The 25,757-nt window shown below is 34.1% G+C and overlaps 3 protein-coding genes across 3 annotated transcripts; 2 read left to right on the top strand and 1 right to left on the bottom strand.

Annotated features, from left to right (window-relative positions):
• The first annotated feature begins 4,836 nt into the window (after positions 1-4,836).
• LOC115953516 (zinc finger protein JACKDAW) lies at positions 4,837-7,878 on the top strand. The gene is made up of 3 exons (XM_031071229.1): positions 4,837-5,357; positions 5,446-5,842; positions 6,027-7,878. The coding sequence occupies exons 1-3, from the start codon at positions 5,234-5,236 to the stop codon at positions 7,099-7,101; spliced, it is 1,596 nt and encodes a 531-aa protein (XP_030927089.1). The 5' UTR covers positions 4,837-5,233; the 3' UTR covers positions 7,102-7,878.
• An 11,091-nt stretch (positions 7,879-18,969) lies between these two features.
• LOC115953330 (dnaJ protein P58IPK homolog) lies at positions 18,970-24,109 on the top strand. The gene is made up of 9 exons (XM_031070939.1): positions 18,970-19,270; positions 20,057-20,222; positions 20,749-20,950; positions 21,125-21,285; positions 21,364-21,457; positions 21,639-21,851; positions 22,005-22,085; positions 23,091-23,309; positions 23,495-24,109. The coding sequence occupies exons 1-9, from the start codon at positions 19,138-19,140 to the stop codon at positions 23,681-23,683; spliced, it is 1,458 nt and encodes a 485-aa protein (XP_030926799.1). The 5' UTR covers positions 18,970-19,137; the 3' UTR covers positions 23,684-24,109.
• LOC115953332 (fasciclin-like arabinogalactan protein 11) lies at positions 23,959-25,451 on the bottom strand. Its single transcript, XM_031070940.1, has one exon. The coding sequence runs from the start codon at positions 25,216-25,218 to the stop codon at positions 24,421-24,423; it is 798 nt and encodes a 265-aa protein (XP_030926800.1). The 5' UTR covers positions 25,219-25,451; the 3' UTR covers positions 23,959-24,420.
• Between the last annotated feature and the right edge of the window lie 306 nt (positions 25,452-25,757).

Here is a 25,757-nt window from a genome sequence, read left to right as displayed (position 1 = left end):
TTCATTTAGTAAGAGTGACTACAACTAAGTTTGCAGCCAAATTTTGTTCTTAAACTTTGGTCCCCATAACAATATATTAGATCCTTACAAATAAAAAGAAAAAGTCCAAGAAAAATTTTATTTAACTAAATTTTTGAAAAAATGTAGTTTGCAACATTGATAATAAGTCTATTATATAACGATTTCAAAAAAAAAAAAAAAATTGTAGATGGAAATTGTAAGATTTTATGTATTTGCATGTTTTTTTTTTTTTGTCAATGTATGAAGGTCTCTTTATATTATATTTTGTATAATTTAAGTTTTTTTATGACCACCTTCAAACAAATTTCTGGAGCTGCCACTGCCAATAATGTATAATAATATTGAGTCACTTTAATCGGATAATTAACCAAGCACAACCCATTTCCAATATATAATTGGCTAGCAAATATTCTATTAATTTGGGTTAATGGAGTAGGTTTAAAACTAACTAAATTTTAATCCAGGTATGGAGCAGTTTAAACCTAAATTAAATTCTAGTGACAGTTTAGATTGTTTTTGAAAGTATATCCATGTTGCGCTGTAAATCATATATGATATATCTTCCAAATGTAAAACTCTCACTTTTTGGCTGTATGATATATCTTCCAAATGTAAAACTCTCACTTTTTGGCTAAAGCTGTCATATAGTCATGCAATAATAATTAAAAAAAAGAATGCAAGGGTCTAGAGTACTAGAACATTGTTGTAGATTCTAGGGTTTTAAGGGGTGACCCTGTCTAGCAGTTTATTGTAATGGAAGTCAACTAGGCTATAAAGTAAAGTGAAAATTTACGTAAACCTCATGAACAAAATTTGAATGAGATGAAAGCATCTCTTAACTACTTTGTTAGAAATATGATATTGGCGATGTCCACTTTCGGTGGTTTGTAATTAATTACTAGATCAAGACATCTGCAAATAACAAACTCATTTTATTTTATTTTATTTTTTATTTTTTGAGAAGATGTAAATAACAAACTCATTGTACAATCTTTATAGTAATAATAATAATAATAATAATAATAATAATAATACAATCTTTAACAAGCTTATATATGTAAGTCTTTCTATCTTGAAAGTTTTTGTTATGTACCTTTAAATTGCCTTTGTCTTAGGTTTGCAAGGGAATTTATTGCATTGGTTTATGCTTTTTAGCATAATTTTTGTTATGAAGGAGAATGCTCTTGTTTTTTTCTTTTTCTTTTTTTTGAGAAACAATATCATTTTGAACTATTTTTTAGAGAGTTTCAATTTACAGCGTTCCCTCCTAATAATAGCTCTTTTTATCGAACTAAGACACTAATCAATTTTTAGTGTAGGCAAGGATTGAATCCCAGATCTCTTATTCAATCATCAGAGATTTTACCAATTAAGTTAACTGGAACTCCAGATATCTTATTTAACCCTCACAGACACAAGTATGGAGAAGAATACTTGTGTTGTATAGTTAATTATTGCCTTTTATAGAGGAAAATAAAGTTTTTTTTTTTTTTTTTTTTTTGAGAAACAAACACATACACAAAGGAGAGAAAAATAAAGTTAGATAAGCTAAAACATGCATGTGAACTAGGTCAATTTTTCTCTTTTTTTCCCAGACAAAATAACACCAAAAATGGATCTTCCACTCAATTACCTAATTAAACCACACGCTGATTAAAGGCAAATTTTGGTGCTAAGTGCCTAAACTAAATGGCAGTCATGGCTGAATTCTTTGTTTGCCTTTTTTTCATTTAAATTTACAGAACATCGTTAGCTCGTAACTAGGTTGATATTAGATCGATTGCTCTTAGGAAAAAACCTGATTTTGATCCCATAATATCTAAATGCTCTGATACCAATTAAAAAATCTCTATTTAGATTACAAACAACCAAACAACAGATTGATTGAAGAATTTATGAATTATCTCAACACAGATTTGCGCAAACAATTATCTCAATCACAGTTATAATTACCAAACCTAAAAGCAATAATAATGAAAGTAGTAAAAAAGGCAATACACAAATTTGGTAATGAAATGGAAAATAAATAAATAAAGAACCTCTTTGAAAAAAAAAAAAAAAAACGCTTTGAGGATTTAATCTTGTAGAAAATTCATTTGAAGAAAATAGTTAGAACAATCCACTTATAAAACCTTTGTAAAACTAGACTTTGTATTATAATCTTAGGGTGTGTTTGGATACTGCTTATTTGCTGAAAGCTGAAAACACTGTAGCAAAATAATTTTTAAATGTATGAATAGTACTGCGGGACCCATATTTACCTAGAAATCTATGTTTTGCTGAGTTTAGTGGAAAAGTGAACAGTATCCATAGGACCCACTAAAAAACGCAGAACGCACGGATTGGGCAAATCACCCAATCCAAATCCACGCTTAGTAAACACCTCCTTTGCCTTCCCACCTTAGCGGTTCTAGAATCTTTGGAATCATTTTATGTGAACTTCCTTTATAAATGAACTTCATTCACAATTGAGAACTCTAGAAAACAATGACGTAGATGGTTTCATATTAAAATCATTAGGTTACCTTTAAAGTCAAATTACTGTATACAACAATTTTGCTCAAGCAAGTGTATAGCAAATATCGAGAACGACATAGTTGTGATAATTTCAAATGGTCATATTTCATTCATTTCAAATTCAAATTGGGTCAAAACCGTGTTTTTTTTGAACCCCAAATGTTTATTTTTTAATAAAATAAATATTACTAGAAAACAAGTTATAGTGTAAAAGATATGAAGAAAATACCATCAACTCATTTTTGAGCAGATCAAAATCTTGTTATCATCTTCAAGCAACTCCAGATTCAGGTTCAACTCCTTTTTCAATCGATTTGTCTTCTTAGTAGAATTAACTAAAATTTTCAAATAAAATGAGTGATATTCTTCTATTAACTTAAATATCTGATCAAAAGGTTGCCTTGTGTTTTTTCTTTTTATGCTTGACTCTTTTTTTTGTTAGATGAGGATAATGACATTTGAGATGCACATGGTCTTTGGAAATTAGACCAAAAACTATTAAGAACCTACACATGTAAAAATCAGAGTGTATACTTTTTTAGAAGCACTAGGTAATCACGTGGGATCATAGTATAGCTGCATCTAGATACACAGTGACATTAAAAATGAAAAAAAGGGGCATGTTTCTTGTTTATGGTTGGACCTTTTTTTTTCATTTTTTGAAAACATTGAAAGGAGATTCTTTATCATGTGATAAGTTTTGATAGTAGAATGAATGATACAGACCCGTTTACCGCGTGGAATAATGAACGCACAACAAAGAATAAATTTCAATTCCAATTTTTTTGCAAATAACAGTAGTCTTAATATATACTTATCTCTCTCTCTCTCTCTCTCTTTCTTTCTTTTTTTTCTTTTCTTTTTTGAATAAAATATGAGTTTTCAGTAGACCCATCAACCTTACATTACATGACGATAATAGATAATACCACATATACTATTAAGACTTTGATAAGACTATTATCGTGAATATAACACATTCATTGTAGCGATACAACTCAAACCGCTTAACTCTTATTAAGCATCATACGAAACAATAAGAATTAATATATACTTATCTTATTTTTTGAACTTCCACTCTCGTATTGGTGAATGCCAAACTGTGTTTTTTTTTTGGGCTGAGTAACCTTATTGAATTTGAAGACAGTGAATTAAGCTAATGAAACTAATAAAAACAACCATTTAGCAGAGAGATTCAATAGACAATGCACAATGTATAGTGTCTGAGTCAGCGAACCGACAGTTTAGTTTAGTTTGTAGTAGCTAGCAACCTGAAGATGTGGTCCAAACATGTTTGCATACCTACCATTTCAGTGGTGTGTTGTAATAAACGTGTAAGAAATATGGATCGTAGCTTCTTCATCATCATCAATTCATCATCAACATCATTGAAGTGAAGAAATATATATCACTACCTTGTGTTATCAAAAATCCTCTTGAGATTGACGAATTGTAAGTCTGTAACAACAACATCACTTTCCTGTAACTTCATCATTAATATTTGCTTATCATACATTAAACACAAAACATCATATTAGCAACAATAATGACATTGATAATAATAATAATTTAAAAGAGAAAAAAAATATCGTGTTGCCAATTCTTATCGGTACTGGATGATGGTGCTGCAGAATCCACAGAGCCAATGTTGGGTCCCATGTGAGACAGAGGTATCACGGACGGTCCTATCAAACTGCCTCGTGAAACGTAACTCAGCCTCTTCTTTTTTCTCTCACTCACTGTGTTTTCTGCTATCTCTCTCTCTCTCTGGAACCTCTGATTCATGCTAGTAGCTAAATTGGGTCTAACTTTAATTATGGCTTAATCATTTCATACCTGATCAAGGGCCATAAAGGCTGGAACCTTTTTCATTCACCCTTTTTGGTTTCAAAATCTCGTGCTAGTAAAAACTATCCCATCCCATAAACCTTTTTTATACGCACAACTTCTCACAGTTTACTTTCTTTTACTATTATTATTATTATATATTTATATAATACGTATATAATTTTAACCTTTTCAATACTTAATGTATTTTATGTTCGATGGTGTAATTTTATAGTCATAATAATTGGAGTGTGAGTTCAAAAAGCTACAAAAAGACACACAATCCTACACATTCTGGTGGCAACTAGCAAGCTAGCTCTCTGCCTTTACACACAATTCTAACACAGTACTCTGCGTGTGCGTGTGATGAGAGAGAGAGAGAGTGGTGGCCCATCTAAATCTATGGCTGACCGACTTTTAGGATACGAGCAAAGATAAAAGAGCAACTAGGGGTAAGACTAAGACTGCAAAGATAGAGAAAGAAAATAGAATATAAGAAGAAATATTCTCGCTAGTCATCATGGTTTTTGGTGTTTTCTCTCTGAAATCAAACAAACAAAGCAAACCAGATCTCTGTTAGAAAGAGTCCGAAGCTCTAGTATTTTTTTTTTCCTTTTTTTGTTTGCTTAGATTCAAGCTGGAGTTGGGTTTTTTCTTGTCTTTTGGCAAAATCGGAGGAGTGTCAAAGATTTGAATATTACCAAAGATTTTTATCTGCTTTTGTTCTTGTATTTAGCTAGCTAGTTGTAGTGAAAAAAACCGCTGCTTTCTTGTTTGTTTGTATGCTAGCTCTTAACCCTTTTGAAAGCTAGTTGAACTAATTTCACCACCAAACCCAAGCCAACCACTTTTCAGTTCAAAGCCAAAAATGATGTCCGGTGAATCTTTTTCAGTTGCCTCTTCAATTGGAGGGTTTGGTCAAGAAGTACAGAACACAAACCCTAACCCTAATCCAGCTGCCAAGAAGAAGAGAAATCTACCAGGAACACCAGGTAAAACATACTTCTATACCCTTTTTTCTCTTTTCTTTTTTAGATTTAAAAAAAAAAAAAAAAATACTTAGCTTATTTTTCTTGACAGATCCAGATGCTGAGGTTATTGCTCTTTCACCCAAGACTCTCATGGCGACAAATCGATTCGTCTGTGAAATATGCAATAAAGGGTTCCAAAGAGATCAGAATCTGCAGCTTCATCGAAGGGGTCACAATCTTCCATGGAAGCTGAGGCAAAGGACCAACAAAGAGGTCCGAAAAAAGGTCTATATTTGTCCAGAAAAGACTTGTGTCCACCATGACCCGTCCAGAGCTCTCGGAGACCTCACTGGGATAAAGAAACATTTTAGCAGGAAACACGGCGAGAAGAAATGGAAGTGCGAGAAGTGTTCAAAGAAATACGCAGTCCAATCCGACTGGAAAGCTCATTCTAAGACTTGTGGAACTCGAGAGTACAAGTGTGACTGTGGAACCCTTTTTTCTAGGTATATATTCTATTCTTTACTACCATGTTCTTGTTCTTTGTTTCTCTGAATCTTTGATACGTTGTAGTAGCAATTAATGCTCACTCACGTTGAGGGTTTTGTGGGTTTGGGTGGGAATTAAATGCGACCATGTGATTAGGTAATGAATGGGGTTTTGTTATTTATTTTGTTTTGATTTAAACAGGAAAGATAGCTTCATTACCCACAGAGCCTTTTGTGATGCTTTAGCTGATGAGAGTGCTAGGCTCACTTCGCTTGCAGCCGCTAATAATCTGAATTTCGGAAATGATTCAATGAATGACACTGTGATTAATCCTCAACCTGGTTTGCCACTTGGAGCTTCCCAATTTGGCTCAGGTTTTCGACCAGAGCTTAGTGGCATGGCTATTAATGGTAACTCTCTTGGTGTAGATCAGCAAAAGCCCAGATTGTCATTGTGGCTTAACCAGGCAAATTCTCAGCTTAATCCCACTGACATGATGGGTAATTCTCATCTCTACGCATCATCAAGTTCTACAGCTTTTCCTGAAATGATGCAAGCAGTGTCTGGTAATCTCTTTGGTTCGTCTTCTATGCCTAATTTTGGAAACTTTAATAATCAGCAGTTTCAAGGGTTTGATAAGAGTGTTTCAACCTCAACAAATGCAAGTCTGTCTTTATCAGCACTACCTCACGAAATGAAAGAGGAAGGGAACAAAGGAAATTTGGTTGAAACCCTATCCTCTCTTTACTCTGATTCCCAAAAGAAGCAATCAAAGCCATCTATGCCAATGTCAGCCACTGCACTTTTGCAAAAGGCAGCTCAGATGGGCTCTACAACAAGCAACCCATCATCAATTTTTGGCAATAGCTTCGGAGTCATGAGCTCTTCTTCTTCAAACACAACAACAAGCTTCAACACAGTCAACCAAAACCGAAATGAGCTGCACCAAGCCCTTCAAAATTCAAAGCAGCAAGCAGCAGAGAATTTCACAGCAAGTGGGAGTGTTGATGGAATGCTGAGAAGTTCAAATTTAAGCTCATTAACAACTTCAACAAACAGTTTTGATCAGCTTATGATGCAAACAAGTGGAAAGCAAAGCGACCCAGTTGCATTAAAGAATCATCCAGGCTCGAATGCAATTGAAAATAGTCTAACTAGGGATTTTCTTGGCATGGGAGGGAGAGAATCACAAAGACCATTCTTAGCACAGGAATTAGCTAAGTTTGCTTCAATGAGTTCAGCTATGGGTTTGAGCCAATTCACTGGGAACCACTGAAGTCACTTGTCAGTACATTGATATATGACATATTGTTGTATTATACTAAAGGAAGTGTGTGGAAGATAGCACAAACTTGGGGGGTCAATTGGATTACAAAGTCCATGCTGGTATAAAGACTCGGTTAATTGGGACCGAGTTGGACTCGGTGGAATCACAAATCTCAACTCAGATAAAGAGAGAGACAGCATGCAGCTTCTCAATGTATGAGAGAGAGAGAGAGCACTTGTGAATGGTCAGGAAAAAAAAGGTGGGGGCCCAGTGCATGTTTGAAATGACTGAACGGAGAGCAATCTCCGAGTCATGCATGTTCTTCGTGGTTGTTGTTATTGTTGTTGTTGTTGTTGTTGTTTTATATTCTGTCTGAACTTTCTTATCTCTTTTCGCTACCAGACTCTGTTGAAAAAGGAAAAAACTTTGAGCAGCAAGGCACGGAAAACTACGTGATGTAGTTGACTGCCTGTCAAAGCAATTCGGCTAACTCGTCAACTTTGGTGGGTTTAATGGGATTTTTTAACTTATTAATTAGCTACCTTGCAATTTGTTTAAGCATTTAAGCTTGACCCATTATTTTTGGTTTATTTTTCTTCTAGATTTTAGAGGTTAGGCTTTATACGTCTCTTAGCCCTTTTGGCAAGACCAAGCTTTAGTGTGTAGTGACTTTTAACTAGGCAGAATCTAGGTCCTGCCTTAGACTCTACTCCCTAACAATGATGAAATTTCCAGGGTTGATTATAACCATTGGAAGGGTATGAAGAAAAATCGTATTTGGGTCTATGACAGCTGTTTGATATGTCAATTGTTACATTATTAGTTTTGGAAAAATGGTTTGGAATTATATATGATGAACAAAATTGAATCATGCTAGTTTGATGCCCTTGAAAATTTTTACGGATTAACTGTTAAGGACCAAAAAAAAAACTATATATCTCTATCTTCTTCCGCTCAAGCCAAACTCTCTTATTTAAATAAAAAAAATAAAAAAAAAACACTGAATGATTGATGGGATTTATGGCCAAAAAAATTTGACTCCTTGTCATCGAGCAATAATGGCATATAGTATATGCTGTATTGGATAAAGGAGAGCTAGGCTCGATTATGTATTCAACCAACGAAGGAAGCTAGAACTTCGGGGGAAGGCAATTTCCTTTCCATAGTATTAGCTTACTTTTTGTTAAAGGCTGTACTATCCTTGACACCAAGTCACCAACCTTGGCGACTTTAGAGCCATAGGGTTTTTGAGATATGTGGCAAATATTACTGTGATTTTTTGTGTGGCTTGAAATGTCCTTATCCTCTTCCCCCACCCCAAAGGACCTTAATGCAGTTTGCAAACAAATAGTACTAATCTATACTTTCCACATCTAAATTCAGTAAGATGTGCAATCTAATCTAATCTAATTTCCACATCTAAATTCAGTAAGATGTGATACTTTTCGGAAACACTAAAATGTTTGGGAACGTAATTATGTCATGTTTGGTTTGATTGATAAGATTATTGAAGATACCAGATTCACAAATAATTATTTCAAAATCTTTTTTTAGGGTTTATAATTCGGATGTCATTTCTTGTCAATCAAAATTTTATTTTCTTTAAGAGACTAAAAAAAATAAAAAATTCAAAGTCAACAATCAACAATCAACTCTAAAGGCGACCATATATAACCACATATATATATATATATATATATATATTAGTTTTTAAAAAATTGAATACATAATAACACAATTACTAGTTTATATTTACTGTTCATGTAAATTGCACACATTTGCATGAATAATATATAAAATTGTACACTTTTATGCAAATGTGTACAACATTGTACACATATGTTTAATATACAATGTAAATCTTATATGCATAATGCAATATAAAGTAATAACTTTCTTACACAATATAAGCATAATACAGGCATTTCATTATAACAAGCCTATATTTTACTTAATTAGAGGGCCTTAAACAAGGGGTATAACTATAAAAAAAAAAAAAAAAAAAAAAAAAAAAAAAAAAAAAAAAAAAAAAGCTATGAGAATGTGGATACCCAAATTTTTAAATGAGAATCCACATTTTTCACAAGAGTGAGATTCGGCAGGACTCTAAATGCCCACACACATTTGGATTCTCATAAGCAATTTGCAATCAAATATTAGACTATACGAAAATTCTCTTAGGATTTCAGCCCAAACCAAAGAACTCATAATATAATGTAATTGACAGGAAGAAAAATTGAGCAAATTACCAAATTCTTTGATTATAATAAAAATAACTTTATAATAAACACGAAGAAAGACATATACAGTTTTGATTGACTTCAAAGGTTTAAAAACTATATTTAACACTCCATACCAAAAAAGAAAAGGAAAAGAAATTGATTTATATAAAAATACTTCTGTGTATGATAGAAATTTAAATTAAAAAATTCTATATCAAAATAAATCTATATATATAAGATTAATTAGTAGCACACTAATATTATTGTAATATAATTTTGTAAGTTATTTTCCAAAACCCAACATAAAGATTTTTTTTAAGTAATTCAATATTTTAAGTAAATTTGACTTCAATATATACATATATATAAAAAATATATATATATATATTTTGAGTGGTTGTACTTTGAAGTGACGTGAAAAAATGCATATGGTTTATTTTTCATATGATTATATTTTAAAATGGTTTTAAATTGTATTAATTAAAAATGTATATTTATGAATATGACTAAAACACATATCTGTTTCACTTAAACATATATATATATATATATAATTAGTGTAAGGACGTGTTTTAGACCCTAGACCCAAAGCATTATTGGATGCAAGCCTAATACAATGAATTTGTAGAGAGTGAGTTGTAAAACTAGGCTCTAATGAATGAGATGACAGTTAGAATGAATTTAACAGATAATTAAATAGAAATGGGTTGGAGTTATCTAAATAAATTTGTCCTCGACACAATCCGAGGAAGTTTGTTCTAATATATATTGATTGAAAATGGTTACAGGTATGGTTTAAGTTGCTACAATGCTTTCTCTTACAAATTTCCGATCACTTTCTCTTATTACTTCCTTCTTCTTTTATACTCCTTTCTCCTTTCATCTCCACCTTCCACATGCAGGCCAGATGGTTAGTCTTGATATTTGTCCCATCAGCACCTTCCTAAAATCTTTAAGTAGTAGCTGTAAGGCTGAAAACCACTGTTCATGTATCACCTCCACATTAATGCGGCCAGAGAGTTAGCTGCAGAGCAATTAATGCGGTGGTAACAGCTTTCTCCTTAAATATTTTAGGACTCCCCTCTGTACTTTGTTTTTGCAATGCTTATCCGTACCAACAAAACTCCCTAGAACATCCCCTTGGACGGCAAACCACCTATTCGAACCTTGACTTTGGTTAGCCGAGGTGACATTTGTCCTCAACCTATCCTCTTGTGTCATTATGATCAAAACTGACGTCGTCATCTACTAACACAGACTCCCTTGATAATGTTTACTCTTTCTCAGATGATCTCTAATTCTCGATTTGGGCTTTAGGCCCAATACATACATAGATAATGAGCTCCTGGGCCCAATACCCCTACAATTGGCATTAAGATCTAATTGTCCAGATTATAAATGACTTATAATATATCAAAGATATTACTCAATAAGACAATAAAAATATAAAAATCTTAATGTTGAATATGAAAGCAGAATATATATATATGTGTGTGTGTGTGTGTGTGTGTGTGTGTGTGTGTGTATGTGTGTGTGAGGACGCAATTTGAGTCCTTTACCCAAGTGGTGGATGAACTTAGGCTCAAATGCCCAATACAATGAATTTGTAGAAAGTGGGTTGGAAAACTGGGTTTTAATGAGTTGGACAACAAATAAAGTGGATTCAGATGACAAGAAAAGGAAGATAGACTGGTTTAAACTAAAGGAAATTGTTCTCGGCACAGTTCGAGAAAATTAATTCTTATATATTTCTCTCAAGTTTGATTACAAATACAATTCTTGATTGCTACAGTGTTTTTGCCTTAGTTTCTCAATCCCTTCTCCATGGAGGGTTTCTTACATTATATAGTTCTTTTTAGACGACCTTGGCCCTCCACTTGTTGATCATCCAAGCCACTACTTGAGTGCTTGTTCCATCGGATACCCTCCCAGACCCTCTGTGCGTTGAGGCAGCCAATGCAACACTGTTCAGAGGTTTTCTTCACATTAATGCAGCTAGAAAGTTAGCTGCAGAGCATTTAATACGGTGGTAGCAGCTTTCCCTTGAGATATTTCATAGCCTCCCTCTGTCTAGTTTCTTCTGGATACTTATCCTCACCAGTGGAATCACCTAGAACGTTGCTCCTAGTGTCAAACCACATCTTCTGGCCTCGGCTTTGCTCAGACAAGGAAGTACTCCTCCTCAGACAGCCTTCTCAGATGGTTATAATCAGACCTCACCTCTTTACTTACCAATATGAATTCTTAGGAAGGTGTTTACCCGTCCTTGGACTATTCATGTCCTCGGAATGGGCCCTTGGCCCAATATATACATAAATATGTACTCCTAGGCATATCATCCCTCAATATATATATATATATTTATATATATATTTATATATATATATATTCTACTTTCATATAATTGAAAAACGTGTATTTTGATAAATAGTAAAATACAAAATATTTTACAAGTATGTTTCGGATTTATTTTTTAGTTAAATGGTAATAATCTAATAACAGATCGTTATAGGTTTCTAGCCCGATCCCACTTATTCAAAAGGAAAAATTAGAAAAAATGAAAATCAATATTGCCGCCGCCCCTGGTACTAATGTATAACTTTTGTTTTTGAACAGTAAACACAAAGAAGAAAAAATGTCAAAGGAGACCAGCCCACATCTAATCTCTATTCAAGAACACAGAGCACTTTGGTACTTATGTATAAATATAATTATTGTGGGAGATCTTTCGGCTTTCACATTTTGTAAGTTTCCAATGGTAAAATAAAAATTTGGTTCGTTTGTCTTCGGTTCCACCATGTAAAGTTTTAATTTGGAGACCATAAAATTTATTTATTAATAATGTTAAAAGACAATATTTTTAAGAAATATTGACATGATTTTTTATGATTTAATCATTTCAGTCCTATAGTTTTACTCATGTTCAATGTACTCCTTTCGTCCACACTGTTAAGTGAATTGCCATAAAGTTCCCCTAAAATTCCATCATTTGTTGTTTTTGAAAACTTTAAATTCAAAAATAATAATAATAATAATAATAAATTGACTTTTGTTTCCCTTTTTAAAATTGAATGAATAAAAAAGAAAGGAAGGGAAATTAATTTCTTTTTTAAACTCGAATCCATTCAACCCAATCAAAAAAAAATTCAAACCCACCATGCTCGTTGATCTAGGTCATAAAAGATGATCAGTTGGGTAAGTGGCAACTTTAGGCAACTTCAAATCTGAGTTGTGACAATGAATTGAATCATGAGTTAGGTCAGATTGATGGATACCATTAAGACTTGATTCGACACCAAATTTGTGCCAAAATCAAGATCCTCTATGATGTCAACAACTCAAGCGAGACTCGATATTGAGAGAGAGATAAAGAGATGCCACTAACATGGGTGGATGGTGGTAGAGTTGCCATGAATGGCAGATGCAGGAGCAAGAGAGCGTGTGTGAGAAAGAATGAAAATTTTGTGAAAATTAGCTTCTTCTTTTTTCTTTTTTTGTTCTGATTTGGTTAATGGGAAAATTACTAGACTTTTTATATCTTATTCCCTAATTTGATAAAAATAATAATAATGTTTTTAAATATTATCACATAAATATTTTTTTTAATAATTTTAGAAACTCAAAAATACTAAAATCACGTCATTTTTTAAGATACATAACAGCATAATATGAAAAAATTAAACAGAATGATTATATTGAATAAAACTAAAATTTATAGGACTAAAATGAATAAATCAAAATTTATATGATTAAATTAATTTTTAATCAAAGTTAGATAATATAATTTATAATTTAACCTTCTTTTTTATGTTAAACCAATCATAAAAGACTATATTCATATTGATTAAAAAAAAAATGTTTCCAAACTTATTGTTATTTTGGTAGTACTTAGTTTCACTTGCAAATAAATTCAAATAGAAAGATAAGGTGACAACCTCGGAACTAAGAGAGAATGTTTGGGGGTTCCAATGTGGATCCTCGGAAACTGCAAGAACGCCGTTCATATTTCAAATACATTTCCATAAGTAGTTTCCCACATCGGTCAAGAAAAAGAAAGTCCAGCAGAGATCACAGAAAGGTTTAATGGGGGCACCTTATTTTCTGGTTAAAGGTATACACCCTTATATTCTAGGTCACACTGCTGTGAGTGCTGTCCCTATTAGTTGGTGGGCACACCCACTGTACAGGGTTTTGACTTTCCAATCCCCCTTATTTAAATTAAAGGAATAGAGCTCTATATGTAGGAAGCTAAAAGGAACTCGATTACAGAACCAATGGTCATATATGCAAGACAGTCCCTTTGGAGTAGAACAGGGTCCACAAAATGCACGAAAAGAGAGGCAGTTTCAAGAGCTTAAAGAACTCGATACTTTATTGTAATATATTAAGTTTCACCTTTTTATTGGTATTTGGCAAGACCAGCTTTTTGAGACCTGGGTCAGGCTATTCTATGACTTTGAGGTCTGAACTATCTCTACTCTAGTACGTACTACTAGTAGTAGTAGTAACAATTCTACAATCACTCTTCAAGGCATGTAAACAAGCATCAAACAAGTTTGGGGCATGTACGAGTAATTTCGACTTGGATGAGTAACACCACACACTATGACATAGACTATAATTAAGCTGCCATACCTAAGCCTTACAAACTTAACTTTCAAAAATTATTTATTATATTGTTAATGTAACACTATGATCAATCATATTTATTTAGGAATGACATTAAGACAAAATGGGGTTGGATTAAGAGTTTCCCTACCTTGCCCGGCTCCTATTCAGGATTGAACAAATTCAAGTGATGAGAGAGATTATGGCGGGTAGAATTATTTTTTTCTATCCCTAATAAAATGGTTTTAACATGTAAATGAAAGAGAAAGGAAACAAGTAATCATAAGAGTATATTAAAAGAAAAAAAGAAAAAAAAAAAAAAAACAAGTGTTTTAGGAATGATAATAGTATATGTAAAAAAATTAATTTAGTTTTTGTTTTAAAAAAAAAAATTGACGTGGAGGTATAATTAGCAAATAATGTGGCATGGAAAATAATTTTTTATTGTTTCATTTGACACATCAGTTTTTTCTATCCAATAAATAATGATAGAGATTAAATTGATACAACCCTAAAAAGATTGGGGACTAAATTAACAAAATTGAAATATTAATGACTAAATTAAAATATGATATAAAGAATAGAGACCAACTTTATAATTTACTTTAAAAATTTATAAATTTTATCTATATAATAACATATATATATATATATATATATATATATATACACACACACTTACAGGCAAAATTCATTCCCGTCCCGTCACCTATTTCAGAGTGAGTGAAACCTCTACGTGGTAGGGCAAATCAAATGGGACAATAAAATTTTGCATCCCTACATTCATTAATGTCATGTTTGATAGTACCTTAATATTGAAATAATAGCTCATATGGAAGCAACATGCAAAAGTGTCCCATCAAAATATATATATATATATATATATATATACACAAAAGTGAACCAAAAAAAAGTCAACATGTTATTAAAAACCTACACTGTACCTCTCTCCAAAAAAAAAAACTACACCGTACAATAATAGATGATTATGTGGGGGATAAGATAGGGTCCTATTTAGCCCTCCATTTCCTCTAATTTTTAGGCAAATGGAAGATATGTGGTTTTTTTTGTTTTTGTGGTTTTTTTTTTTTTTTTTAATGAATGTTTAGGGACTATTTGGATCAAAAAAATCTATAACTCCCCACTCATCACCCCATCACTTATTTTCCATCATTCAAAATATCCAAAAATCACCTACCCTTGTTTGGCACCTTAATCCGGTCATGGTTTTTAATTACAAAAACCCCAAAATGCGGGCCCCACTATCTGACCCACCCTACTCCTACCATCTACCATCCTACCTGCCCCCTTCTTAGACCATACAACCCATGTAGACCCAAAGAAAGAACTACACGATAACCTTTGTCAACACCCCTCTCAACATCAAGAACCTTAGGTCCACACTCCCTACAAACTCCTCCATTCGCCTTCTTGAAATCCCTTTCTCCAGCTCCGACCACGGCTTGCCTCCGGACACTGAGAACACCAACATCTAGGACTAAGCAAGGGACCCGACCCACCCGACCCGAACCGAGAAGTTTTGGGCGGGTCTGAAAATATTCGAATCAGGTTTCGGGTCTAAATTTTGGGCTATTTTCGGTTTCAGGTCGGTTTCGGGTTGGCGTTGGGTCTCTTATATATGCAAATTCTGAACCCAATTTTTTTTTTGAAAAAGACCCTACTCTATGTTGGTTTCTCTCCGCCTCCCTCAGCTACTCTCCCAGTTCTATCTCTACTTCTGAATCTGTTTGAAGTTCTCATATATATTATTACAACAATATGTGTGGTATGTTTTCTTAAATAAATAGAGTTGTGTTTCTTTAACTAAAGAGCTGTGTTTTTTTAAGGACCCATTTCGATTTTGTTCAGGTTTTTGTATTTCAAGGTTCCTGAAAGTGTTGGTAGTAAAAGGTTTGAGTCTGTAAATGAGAGAGAGAGAGAGAGAGAGAGAGAGAGAGAGAAGGGTTAATTTTATTAGTACACAAAAAAAAATGTTGAGTTTGTAAATGAGAGAGAGAGAGAGAGAGGAACTAACAGTTTCTGGTCATCGTCAATTTCGAGCTTCTTTTAGCACCCAGTAGTTGGGTTTGCGATGTTGAACTGCAAAACGAAAAAGAACAGAACCTTCGTGTTGGATGTGAGAGAATGGGGCGGAGTGGAGCAGATGCAGCTGCAAATGAAGATGACACAAAAAGAGGAAGTGAAGCTTAAAATTGAAATCATGGACAGTCCATTTGAGTGGAGCAGATGTGGTTGCAATGTGAGAGATGTGCTTTCTTTAAGGTTTTGTATGATGCGCTTCAGAGAGGTACTATGTGGTTTTTTTTTTTTTTTTTTTTTTTTTGGGTTTTGGGTTTTTCCCAGACGAATGGGGCCAAGGCCTAAACCTTAACAAATGGAGTCTGACCCTTAGAGAAATCAGACATCAATAGTGGACTCGGCAGTAGCAAGCCCATTTGGGTGATCCCATGCCAATCCAACCCGAGACTCGGAAAACCGACCTAATTACAGACCCAATTTTTCGGGTCGGGTTAGGTTTCAAATAGCCAAACCCGATTTCTATCGGGTCGAGTTTCGGGTCACAATAAAACCGATCCGACCCGACCCAGTATCCTTCCCTACCATCTCTTCATCCACCTCATTGAAGCCTCCACTTATTTGAGTGATTAGGCCACCAATTGGGTTTGATATAAATTCGGAATTCAAAGCAAAAGAATGGCCACCATAGCAGTGAAGAAAGAAAGAAAGAAAAAGAAAAAAAAGAAGAGAACCCAAGCCCAAAAACCCAGTGAAAAGGAATGGAAAAAAGAAAAAAAGAAAAAAGAAAACCAAGCCTAGAACTCATCCTCCATGGCATCAACACAATTTTCATTCACATCAAGAACTACTCCTTTCGGTGACAAAGGAAGCAATGTATGAATCACAGGATCACTCTTAACCAGCAACACAAATTTAGAATATACAAGCTCAGACCTAGCGTGAAAAAGAAAAAAAAAAGTGACAACATGTTGGAGAGAGCAAAAGGTTTGACCAGGGATCTCTCAAATTTGTGTATTTATGAAAATGCCATAGAAACTCAGTTTTAATAACTTGAAAATTCAAAATGTGTTTTTAATTTTCATAATTTATCACTTAAAAATAAGAAAATTAAGTGATGAAAACAAAAACTGAAAACAAATCCAAACACACCCTTCTGCTGTGGGACCCACCAATTTTGAGTTATGAGTGATGAAAACAGAGTAATGGGTGATGGAAAATATTAAATCCAAACAATCCCTTAATTTTTTAAAAGCCACGTGCCTTACATTTAGATTAAAATTGGAAAATAAAATTGAAGTGTAAAAAAAAAATGGAGGGAATCCTTTTTCCTCCATCCTTTATTTATTTTCTTTCTTTTAAAAAAATCATAATAAATTGCAATAGTGGGTTAAGGCTTAGGGGATAATATATCCTTCTATCCCCGATTCTGTCACTCTAATAATGCAGCGAACGTGAAGCTTTTACCTTATTTAAATTGAGATATACACTTTGACTACAAGGAGCTATTTAATTTCATATTGATACTTTGTTTGTTTCGTGCATTGAAAAATGTTTGTCAAAAAATATTTTCAACTGAAAATTTTTATAGGAAAAATTGCTTTTGTGTGTGTTTGGTTTTATACCAGAAAATGATATGGGAAAAAAAATTCAATATGTTTGGTTCATATTAAAAGTCACAAATTTTCCTATATTTTTATATATTTATTAAATAACACTTTGATTTTGCACTTTAAAATACTAATCAAAACAATTAAAATCATTATACTAATAATAAAAAACACAACCAAAAATAAAATTATTGAAAACTATACTAATAAACACAATAAAAATAAGAGTGCAACAAACAAAAAAATAATCAACAAAAACTATCAACTAAACTTACATATGCACCAAGAGCCTTGGTGTTGGCTTCTTCTGGTGTTTCTAATGAAAAGATCTAGTGTTTAAATCCCGTCTCTCCCGTTGTAACTTGTAACTATTGAATTATATTTTAAATAAATAACTAAATAAACTAAACTTATACATTCACACGCAAACATTTGAAGCCTCTAAAATTACACTTGAAAGTTATTTTTGTGCTACTTTTAAAAGATCAGGGCTATTTCTAGAGTTTTGAGGTTGTTGTGATGATTTTGGAGGTTTTGAAAGGTATCTTTATCTTTTCAATAGTTTTTGGAGGTATTTTTGTTATTTTGATAGTTTTATGGAGTATCATAGTCATCTTGGAAGATTTAAAGGTATTTTGGTTATATTGTATGTTTGGAATGTATTTCAATCATTTTGGAAGTTTTAAGCATACTTTAGTCACTTTAGAGATTTTAGGGATATTTCTATCATTTTAGAGGTTTATAGGGTACTTTTGGACATTTTAGGGGCTTACAAGGGTAATTTTTTCCCCCCATGTTAATGGTTTCAGAGATATTTTTGTCATTTTGAAAATTTTAATAGTATTTTTGGAAATTTTTATGATATTTTGGTCATTTTAAGAATTTTGAGATATTCCTATCAATTTTGAGGTATATGTTCTCTTAAGAATGTTCTTCTGGCTCTGGAAACATGATAATGATCTGATCAAGTGTTTTAGGGCCCATTTGGTATATGTGTTTAAATAATAGTTTTTAATTTTTTTAAAAATACGTGTGGGTGAAAAAGTGTGTAGAAATACATGTAATATATTTTCTAAAAATATGTTTTATGCCGACACAAATCGGCATGAAAAACATACAATTTGCAGCATGTTGGCCCGACTTATATTTTGGGCCAGAAGGTAAGGCCAGCCCAAGTGTTGCCCTCTTAACAAAATTCTTTAGAGGAGCTAGTTTGGGCCTAAGCCCATTTGACCCGATCCAGATCTTATGACGTGTCAGCTGTCTATTAAATTGAGTCTTGACACGTGGCCATCACACACTCGTCAAAGCCACGTAGCAAATTCCACATGTACAACAACTATTGGTCACAACAACGTGGAAGAACATGTAAATCTTAACACGCTTCTCTCTATAACAGTTACCAAAAATCCTTCGACTCTCTCTGCGTTTCACAATCTCCAAACCAAAATCAACAGTCATAGTATTGAAATAGAAGTACAAAACAAAAAACACAAACACATTTCTGTATTTATAAAAGTAAAAAAGAGATTTTAATAAAACACAAACACATTGAAGAACTTTTTGAAATGAATGTAGTTGTAAGATTTACAAGAGCCATGGAAGCTGTAGAGTGGCGAGGATTGGTGTACACAGTGTTCATACTCAATTTCGTTTTCGCTTGCCAGCTCCTTCTTCTTCAGCCGCTAGTTTCGGCGTTAGGTTTGTACTTCGTATCTCTTTTTAACTCTTCGATCTGTTGTCTTTTGTTGTTTTGTACTATGTTGTTGAAGTTTCGATCTAGTTTCCTTTTTTTTTACGATTTCTATTTGCTTCGTAATTTTCTCGTTGCTTAGGTTAGGTTTTCGTAGAATCATAGGTTGGAGCTCTTCTTTGTTCGATTTGTTTTGTTGAAAAATTAGAGTTCTTGTAAATACCGATTTAGTTAATTTTTAAGCTGAACAATTGGATCAACTTTTAAGGTTTGCATTGTATTACTGGTACTCACGCCAATGTAGATTTTAGGCTTTGTTTGGTAGATGATAGAAAAGTGAGAACTGAGAAGAAAGAAAATGTGCTTAGGATGGGAAAAAAATAATATGAGAGAGGCTAAATTGCACTTTGAATATACCCTCTAAGTTTAGGGTTGCTTCTAAATTTGTTCCTTTGAATTTTAGAATTTGCAATTTACATCCTCAACTATTATAACGACTTCAATGTGCCCCTTCCATAATAGTCTGTCACATTTTTGCAGCTAGTTTGCCTATGTTGACAAAAGGGGCACATTGATGTTATTGTAATAATAATGGTGTAAATTGGAGGTTTTCATAGTTGAAGACCAGTTTAGAAGCGATCCAAAACTTAGAGGGTGTAAATGGTAGCAGAAAGAGTTGTATGTTTATATTGACACTCGAAATTAAAGCTTTTCCCATTCGTACTTGGAAGTTTTGTCTATAGTTTAACTATCTTGAGTGAATGATATCTTATGCATGTAATCTGGTTGTGCAGATAGTGAAGCTGGCAATGCTGCTGAGTTGCTTGAGAGGGTTTCACAAAGCGTAAAGGTGAAACGTTATAGTGATGCACTTGATGATCTTAATACTGCTATAGAGGCAGATCCAATGTTTTCAGAAGCATATTTTCGTCGTGCATCTATTCTTCGTCAGCTATGCAGGTTCTTTCAATGTTAAAGCTTTTGTTACCTTTTCTATTTGAAAGTGTTTTCGTTTCTAGTTTCATTCAAAAGCAGAAAATTTCACTGATTTCTGTTATGGAATTTGCCAATCTTTCTCAGGCTGTTAGAGTGATTATGATTAATGTTAATGCTTAGTTGGAAATACAGTAGGTGTGATTGGTGAAGATCTGGAGATATGGGGTTTTATTAAGCAGTGGATTTGTTGTAAAATAATAAACCATTTAACACTACACATTTCTTTTGCATTTCTCTTACCAACATTAGGGTGTGGTCGCTGTGAGAATGAATGTACTAGGTTGATTGTAACATAAATCTAAGTCAACAGTACTATAATAAGTCTAGATTGATATTTGTCCAAAAGAAAGAAAAACAAACATTAGTAAGACATCTCTTAGTATAAGAATGTCATAAAGGATTACAGGATCTCCGCTCGTAGTCTCTCTCTCCCCCCTTCCAATTTCTGATTGGAATATTATATGATTCAGGCGCTTTTTGGCTGATGTAGATATGAGGAATCTGAGAAGAGCTACAACAAGTTCCTGGAGTTAAAACCTGGAAATTCAGCAGCACAAAAGGAGCTATCTCAATTGTTTCAGGCTCAGAGTGCCCTGGATACTGCTTTGACTCTCTTTGATTCAGGAGATTTTACAAAATCTTTGGAATATGTTGATAAAGTTGTCCTTGTTTTTTCTCCAGCATGCTCAAAGGTACGACATCTCCTAGATTTTATGTATTCTAATGATTGCCGTTCATATCATTTCCTTTTATTTTATGATTACAGTCGAACAGCCTGTATAAGCTGACCCCATGGAAATGGGATTAAGTCTTTTATGAATTAAGTTTTGTGTCACCCATTAACCCATATGTATTGAATGTTGCAGGCCAAACTCCTCAGAGTGAAGTTGTTATTAGCAGAGAAAGAATATTCCAGTGCCATATCGGAGACTGGTCTTATTCTCAAGGAGGATGAGAACAATTTAAATGCTTTATTGTTACGTGGCCGTGCCTACTATTATCTAGCAGATCATGATGTTGCCTTAAGGTTTGTATGACAGAATTGTAATGTCATTATGATTTAGCTCAATCAAGTTTTTATATATATGTACATGTATATTTTCAGGCATTATCAGAAAGGTCTCCGCCTAGATCCAGAGCACGGTGAACTTAAAAAGGCATATTTTGGATTGAAAAATCTACTTAAAAAGAGCAAAAGTGTAAGCCCAATAAATTTTTTGGACTTCTTTTTTTCCCTTTCATCCATTTCTCTCTTGGGGTGGGGGCTTAATTGTTGAGGAAATTGGCATGGACTGTTATTCATTTGTCAACCTTCTTGAAGGTCATTACCATGCTGACCATCTGTGGGGGTAATTTTATTCTTTTACCTGTGTCTTACAGGCAGAAGATAATGTAAACAAGGGTAAGCTTAGGGTTGCAGTTGAGGATTTCAAAGGAGCCCTTGCATTGGATCCTAATCACCTTGCACATAATGTACATCTTCATCTTGGATTGTGTAAGGTCTTGGTCAAGCTTGGTAGGGGAAAGGATGCTATAACCAGTTGCAATGAAGCACTCAACATTGATGGGGAGCTTCTGGACGCTTTAGTTCAGGTTTTCTGGAATTTTTATGCTGCTATTCACGGAATTGTTTGTGCATTAATGAATAATTTTAGCTTTATTGTGAGGCAGGATGAGACCAATATGTTCTCCCTTATATCCTGTATTGTTGACTCAAGTGTGTTAAATGGATGTTTTCGTTTTCAGAGGGGAGAAGCTAAACTTTTAACTGAGGATTGGGAGGGAGCTGTGGAAGATTTGAAAGCAGCAGCTCAACAGTCACCTCAGGTTAGTCATAATATTGAATTCCTTTGAGATGTGTTCTAATTGTACAATCTACTCCTGCAACTTTGTTGTAGCTGCTAATATATTGCTATAATCGGTAATTTTTGCAAAAGAACATCGTTTATGAATTTAAATTTTAAATGATCTTTCGCTTAGTGAAGATCATAAATTACTATAGATTTCAGACCAATTTTCTGGTCCTGGTCAAGGATATCAATTATAATACTAGTTGAAGGCAAATATTAATCATCAGTGTACCATAGGTGGTATAAGGATTGTGTGTCTGTGTACTTCGCTTGTTATGCTGGATCTGTTCACCAAATATAGAATAATAGGATGAAATCATTTTCACTTATGTCTAGCTGGTAAATTCTTCCTCAGGTTAAATTTTTTTAGTTTAAGTCAAGACCTGTCTGTTGAGTTAAAGCCTGTGAATTTTGCTTCAGTGACCTAGTTAAATACTTCAGAGCTTTGTAGGGTTTTATGAGATTGTAGGAAAACATTAAGATGAAATTCAAAAGTTACAATTGTAACATTTAGACGAACGGCTAATGACTCCCCTTGCTTCCTATTCTTTTCTGGTCACTCTACTTGCATGTTAAAATCTAAGAGAGGACATATGCTGGAAACTTGGTGGGGAATCAAATATGCTTCAGTTGTTCTTTGCAACTCAGGCTTCATGTGGAGTACACATTGTCATGTCCACTTTTCTTATTTTTCTCTTTAAATCCTTTTTTACATTGATTTATTGTGGTTTTTATATAGAAATATTTCAATCTTACATTTGTAGTTGATTAGTCAAATCAATTAATATTCATCCAAAAAAAAAAAAATCAAATCAGTTAATAATAATTTAGTATTCCTAGTCTTTTGGTGCAATTGATAACTTTTTTTGGTGCAATTGTTAGCTTTTTAAGTTATCTGGTTTTTCTAGTTTTATAGCATTGATAATTTCCCTATACCCTAGATATGTGAATTTGTAGGAGTAATAATTTGCCAATTATGCAGGATATGGAAATTCGGGAATCACTCATGAGGGCTGAGAAAGCTCTAAAGATGAGCAAACGCAAGGACTGGTACAAGATTTTAGAAGTTTCAAAGACTGCATCTGTATCTGAGATTAAGCGTGCCTACAAAAAACTTGCTCTACAGTGGCACCCTGATAAGAATGTTGAAAATAGAGAAGAAGCAGAAGCCAAGTTTCGAGAAATTGCTGCTGCATATGAGGTCTGACTCAGTAATTTTATAGTTTAATTTTCCTTGCTTCTGAATCTGGTTTTATATTTTATTTATTTTGTGAACTGTTGAGATTCTCATCAGAATATAGCGAAATGAGAAATTTTGATAGAAAGGAATTCAAAACTTGGATGAAATGTTGCTAGTTCTGACTTTTGTGGTTGTTTTTTTTATAGGTTCTCAGCAATGAAGAAAAACGAACGAGATATGATAGAGGAGAAGACGTTGAAGACATGGGGGGACAGGGTGGGGGTGGTTTCAACTTTGGTGGGGGACAGCCATTTACATTTACTTTTGAGGGAGGCTTCCCGGGTGGTGGTGGATTTGGTGGGGGATTTCCAGGTGGGTATGAATTCCACTTTTGATTTCAGTGAAGAATGGACTCCTCTTCCCCTCAGGTTCACAGAGAAAGAAAAAGTGTGCTTGTTTTATTGAGGAGCCCAAAACACCAATGTGGCTAATTACTGACTAGTACATGGCGGTAAATATTTAGGCAACCCAGAGAGGCTTGTTACCTGAAAAGTGTATCCCTTGAGAAAGTTTTGCAGTTTTGTTTTGAGGAATATTTTAGTCAGAAATTTGTATTAGTTTATTCAAGAAAATTGATGAGCCCCTGATTCAGTGTATAGGTTGCATGTTGTCTTTCTATAATGATTCTTTTGGAATCAAACCCGCCATGGATTCTGGTTGACACAGTTGAGTTTATTTTACTGTTTAGTTCACAAAGCAAACAATTATTTGCTCAAAAGTTGAAGTTCATGTAATTGTCATTAGACTCTCAGTTGATTAAATTCTCTTACAATAATATACAAAAATTTCTTATTATCCACATAGTGGCCCTGCCATTAAGGACCAAGTAAAATAAGTTTCTATACGGAGGAGTGAAGGAGGAGGCTTTACTCTTTCACTCCCTATATCATAAAATGGCAAATAATATTCTTTGGGAGAGATTATTTCCAGAAGAAAATTGATTTATTTTTTAAAAAATTACAACAGTGGTAGCACACAAGATCTCATCAACATTAATCAACACAAAATATCATAGCCACAATGAAAAAATGGCACCAAATGCAACTCCAAAGGCAATTGGTAACACAAAGTATCATAGCCACAAGGAAAATATGGCACCAAATCCAACTCCGAACACTATCGGTGCCACTGCTTGACGGGTTGGACTTGTTGCACCAGAAGTTTGTGCAGTAGGAGCAGGAGTATCAGTATCGCTTTTCTCAGGCTTAGGTGGTGTCAATACTGAAGCTGACCCAAAAAGATCCATTGGAAGAAGCACATTGTCCACTTGATAAACAATAAGATGGCCATCAGAAGTATATAGCGTATTCTCCACTGTTGCACTGTCAACCCCAGTTGTTATGTTCACTTGGCTTTCAGAGGTGGTTACATTTAGTGGGAACTTTCCTCTGTTGCTATCACCAGCCAGTGTATGCACAGGGTTTGTAGCAGTTTGGAACTGCAATGTAGAATAGAAAGCAGGGAGGATATGGAATTGCACCAGCTGGAGTTGTTGCTTATCATTGAGTGAGTTTAGTGTGCCTAATTTGAGGTCAGAGAAGGCATTGTCTGTTGGTGCAAAGAGAGTGAGGCCAGGGCTCGATTTTTTAACCTGTGCATTGATTTGTTCTGCCAGCTCAGTGTTTTTTAGTAGCCGAATGAGAGTGGTGAAATGGCCAGCCTTTTTGAGGATTGCGATGATGTCAGTGGGGCCTGAGGGTGGTGGTGGTGCTGCTGCTGCCGGTGCTACTGCTGCTGGAGACACTGCTGGAGACGCTGCTGGGGGCGCTGCTGGGGGTGCTGCTGGAGCTGCTGCTGGAGACGCTGCTGTGGTGCAATGGAACAAGAAGATCAAGAAAAGAAGAGAAGGAAAGAGAACCTGCTTCATCATGAATTTTGGTATTAGTTGTAGTGTGTGTGTGTGTGTGGCCTAAATAATTGTTTGCCATATATATACTGTAAAGGGTGAGATGAGGAAGCTTAGTTAGTTAGGTGGAAGGATGCAATTTAAGGTGGTAATGGGTGAGATGTTTTTGTGCTGATTAAGATGATGTTATTGTGGAACCAATGGATCAATGATTGCCTCACTTAGTGTCCAAAGTGATACGAAGTAAGCCGTATTTGAACTGTTGAAAGAATGGTTACAAACTTGCAATAATAAAAGTGAATGGTATACTTGTTTGCAAAAGTATCTAATTGCTTTTACATATATTTCAATTCTATCACTCCCTCTTGTATTCAATGCACTCAAAGTGAAATTGCTACTTGGATTGAGATGCAGAAACTAGAAATGTACTTTGTTTCGACTTGCACATAATAGCCACTGTTACTAATGTTCAATACATTGATCAAGCAAACAGCTCTCTCCTTTCAGTGGCCCTTTTCAGCCCATTGGATGGTTATCAGTAGCAACTTGTGAATATGCCACAA

This window comes from Quercus lobata, chromosome 7, assembly GCF_001633185.2.
Source record: "Quercus lobata isolate SW786 chromosome 7, ValleyOak3.0 Primary Assembly, whole genome shotgun sequence".
Lineage (NCBI taxonomy): Eukaryota > Viridiplantae > Streptophyta > Magnoliopsida > Fagales > Fagaceae > Quercus > Quercus lobata.
This window is presented reverse-complemented; position numbering and strand designations above follow the sequence as displayed.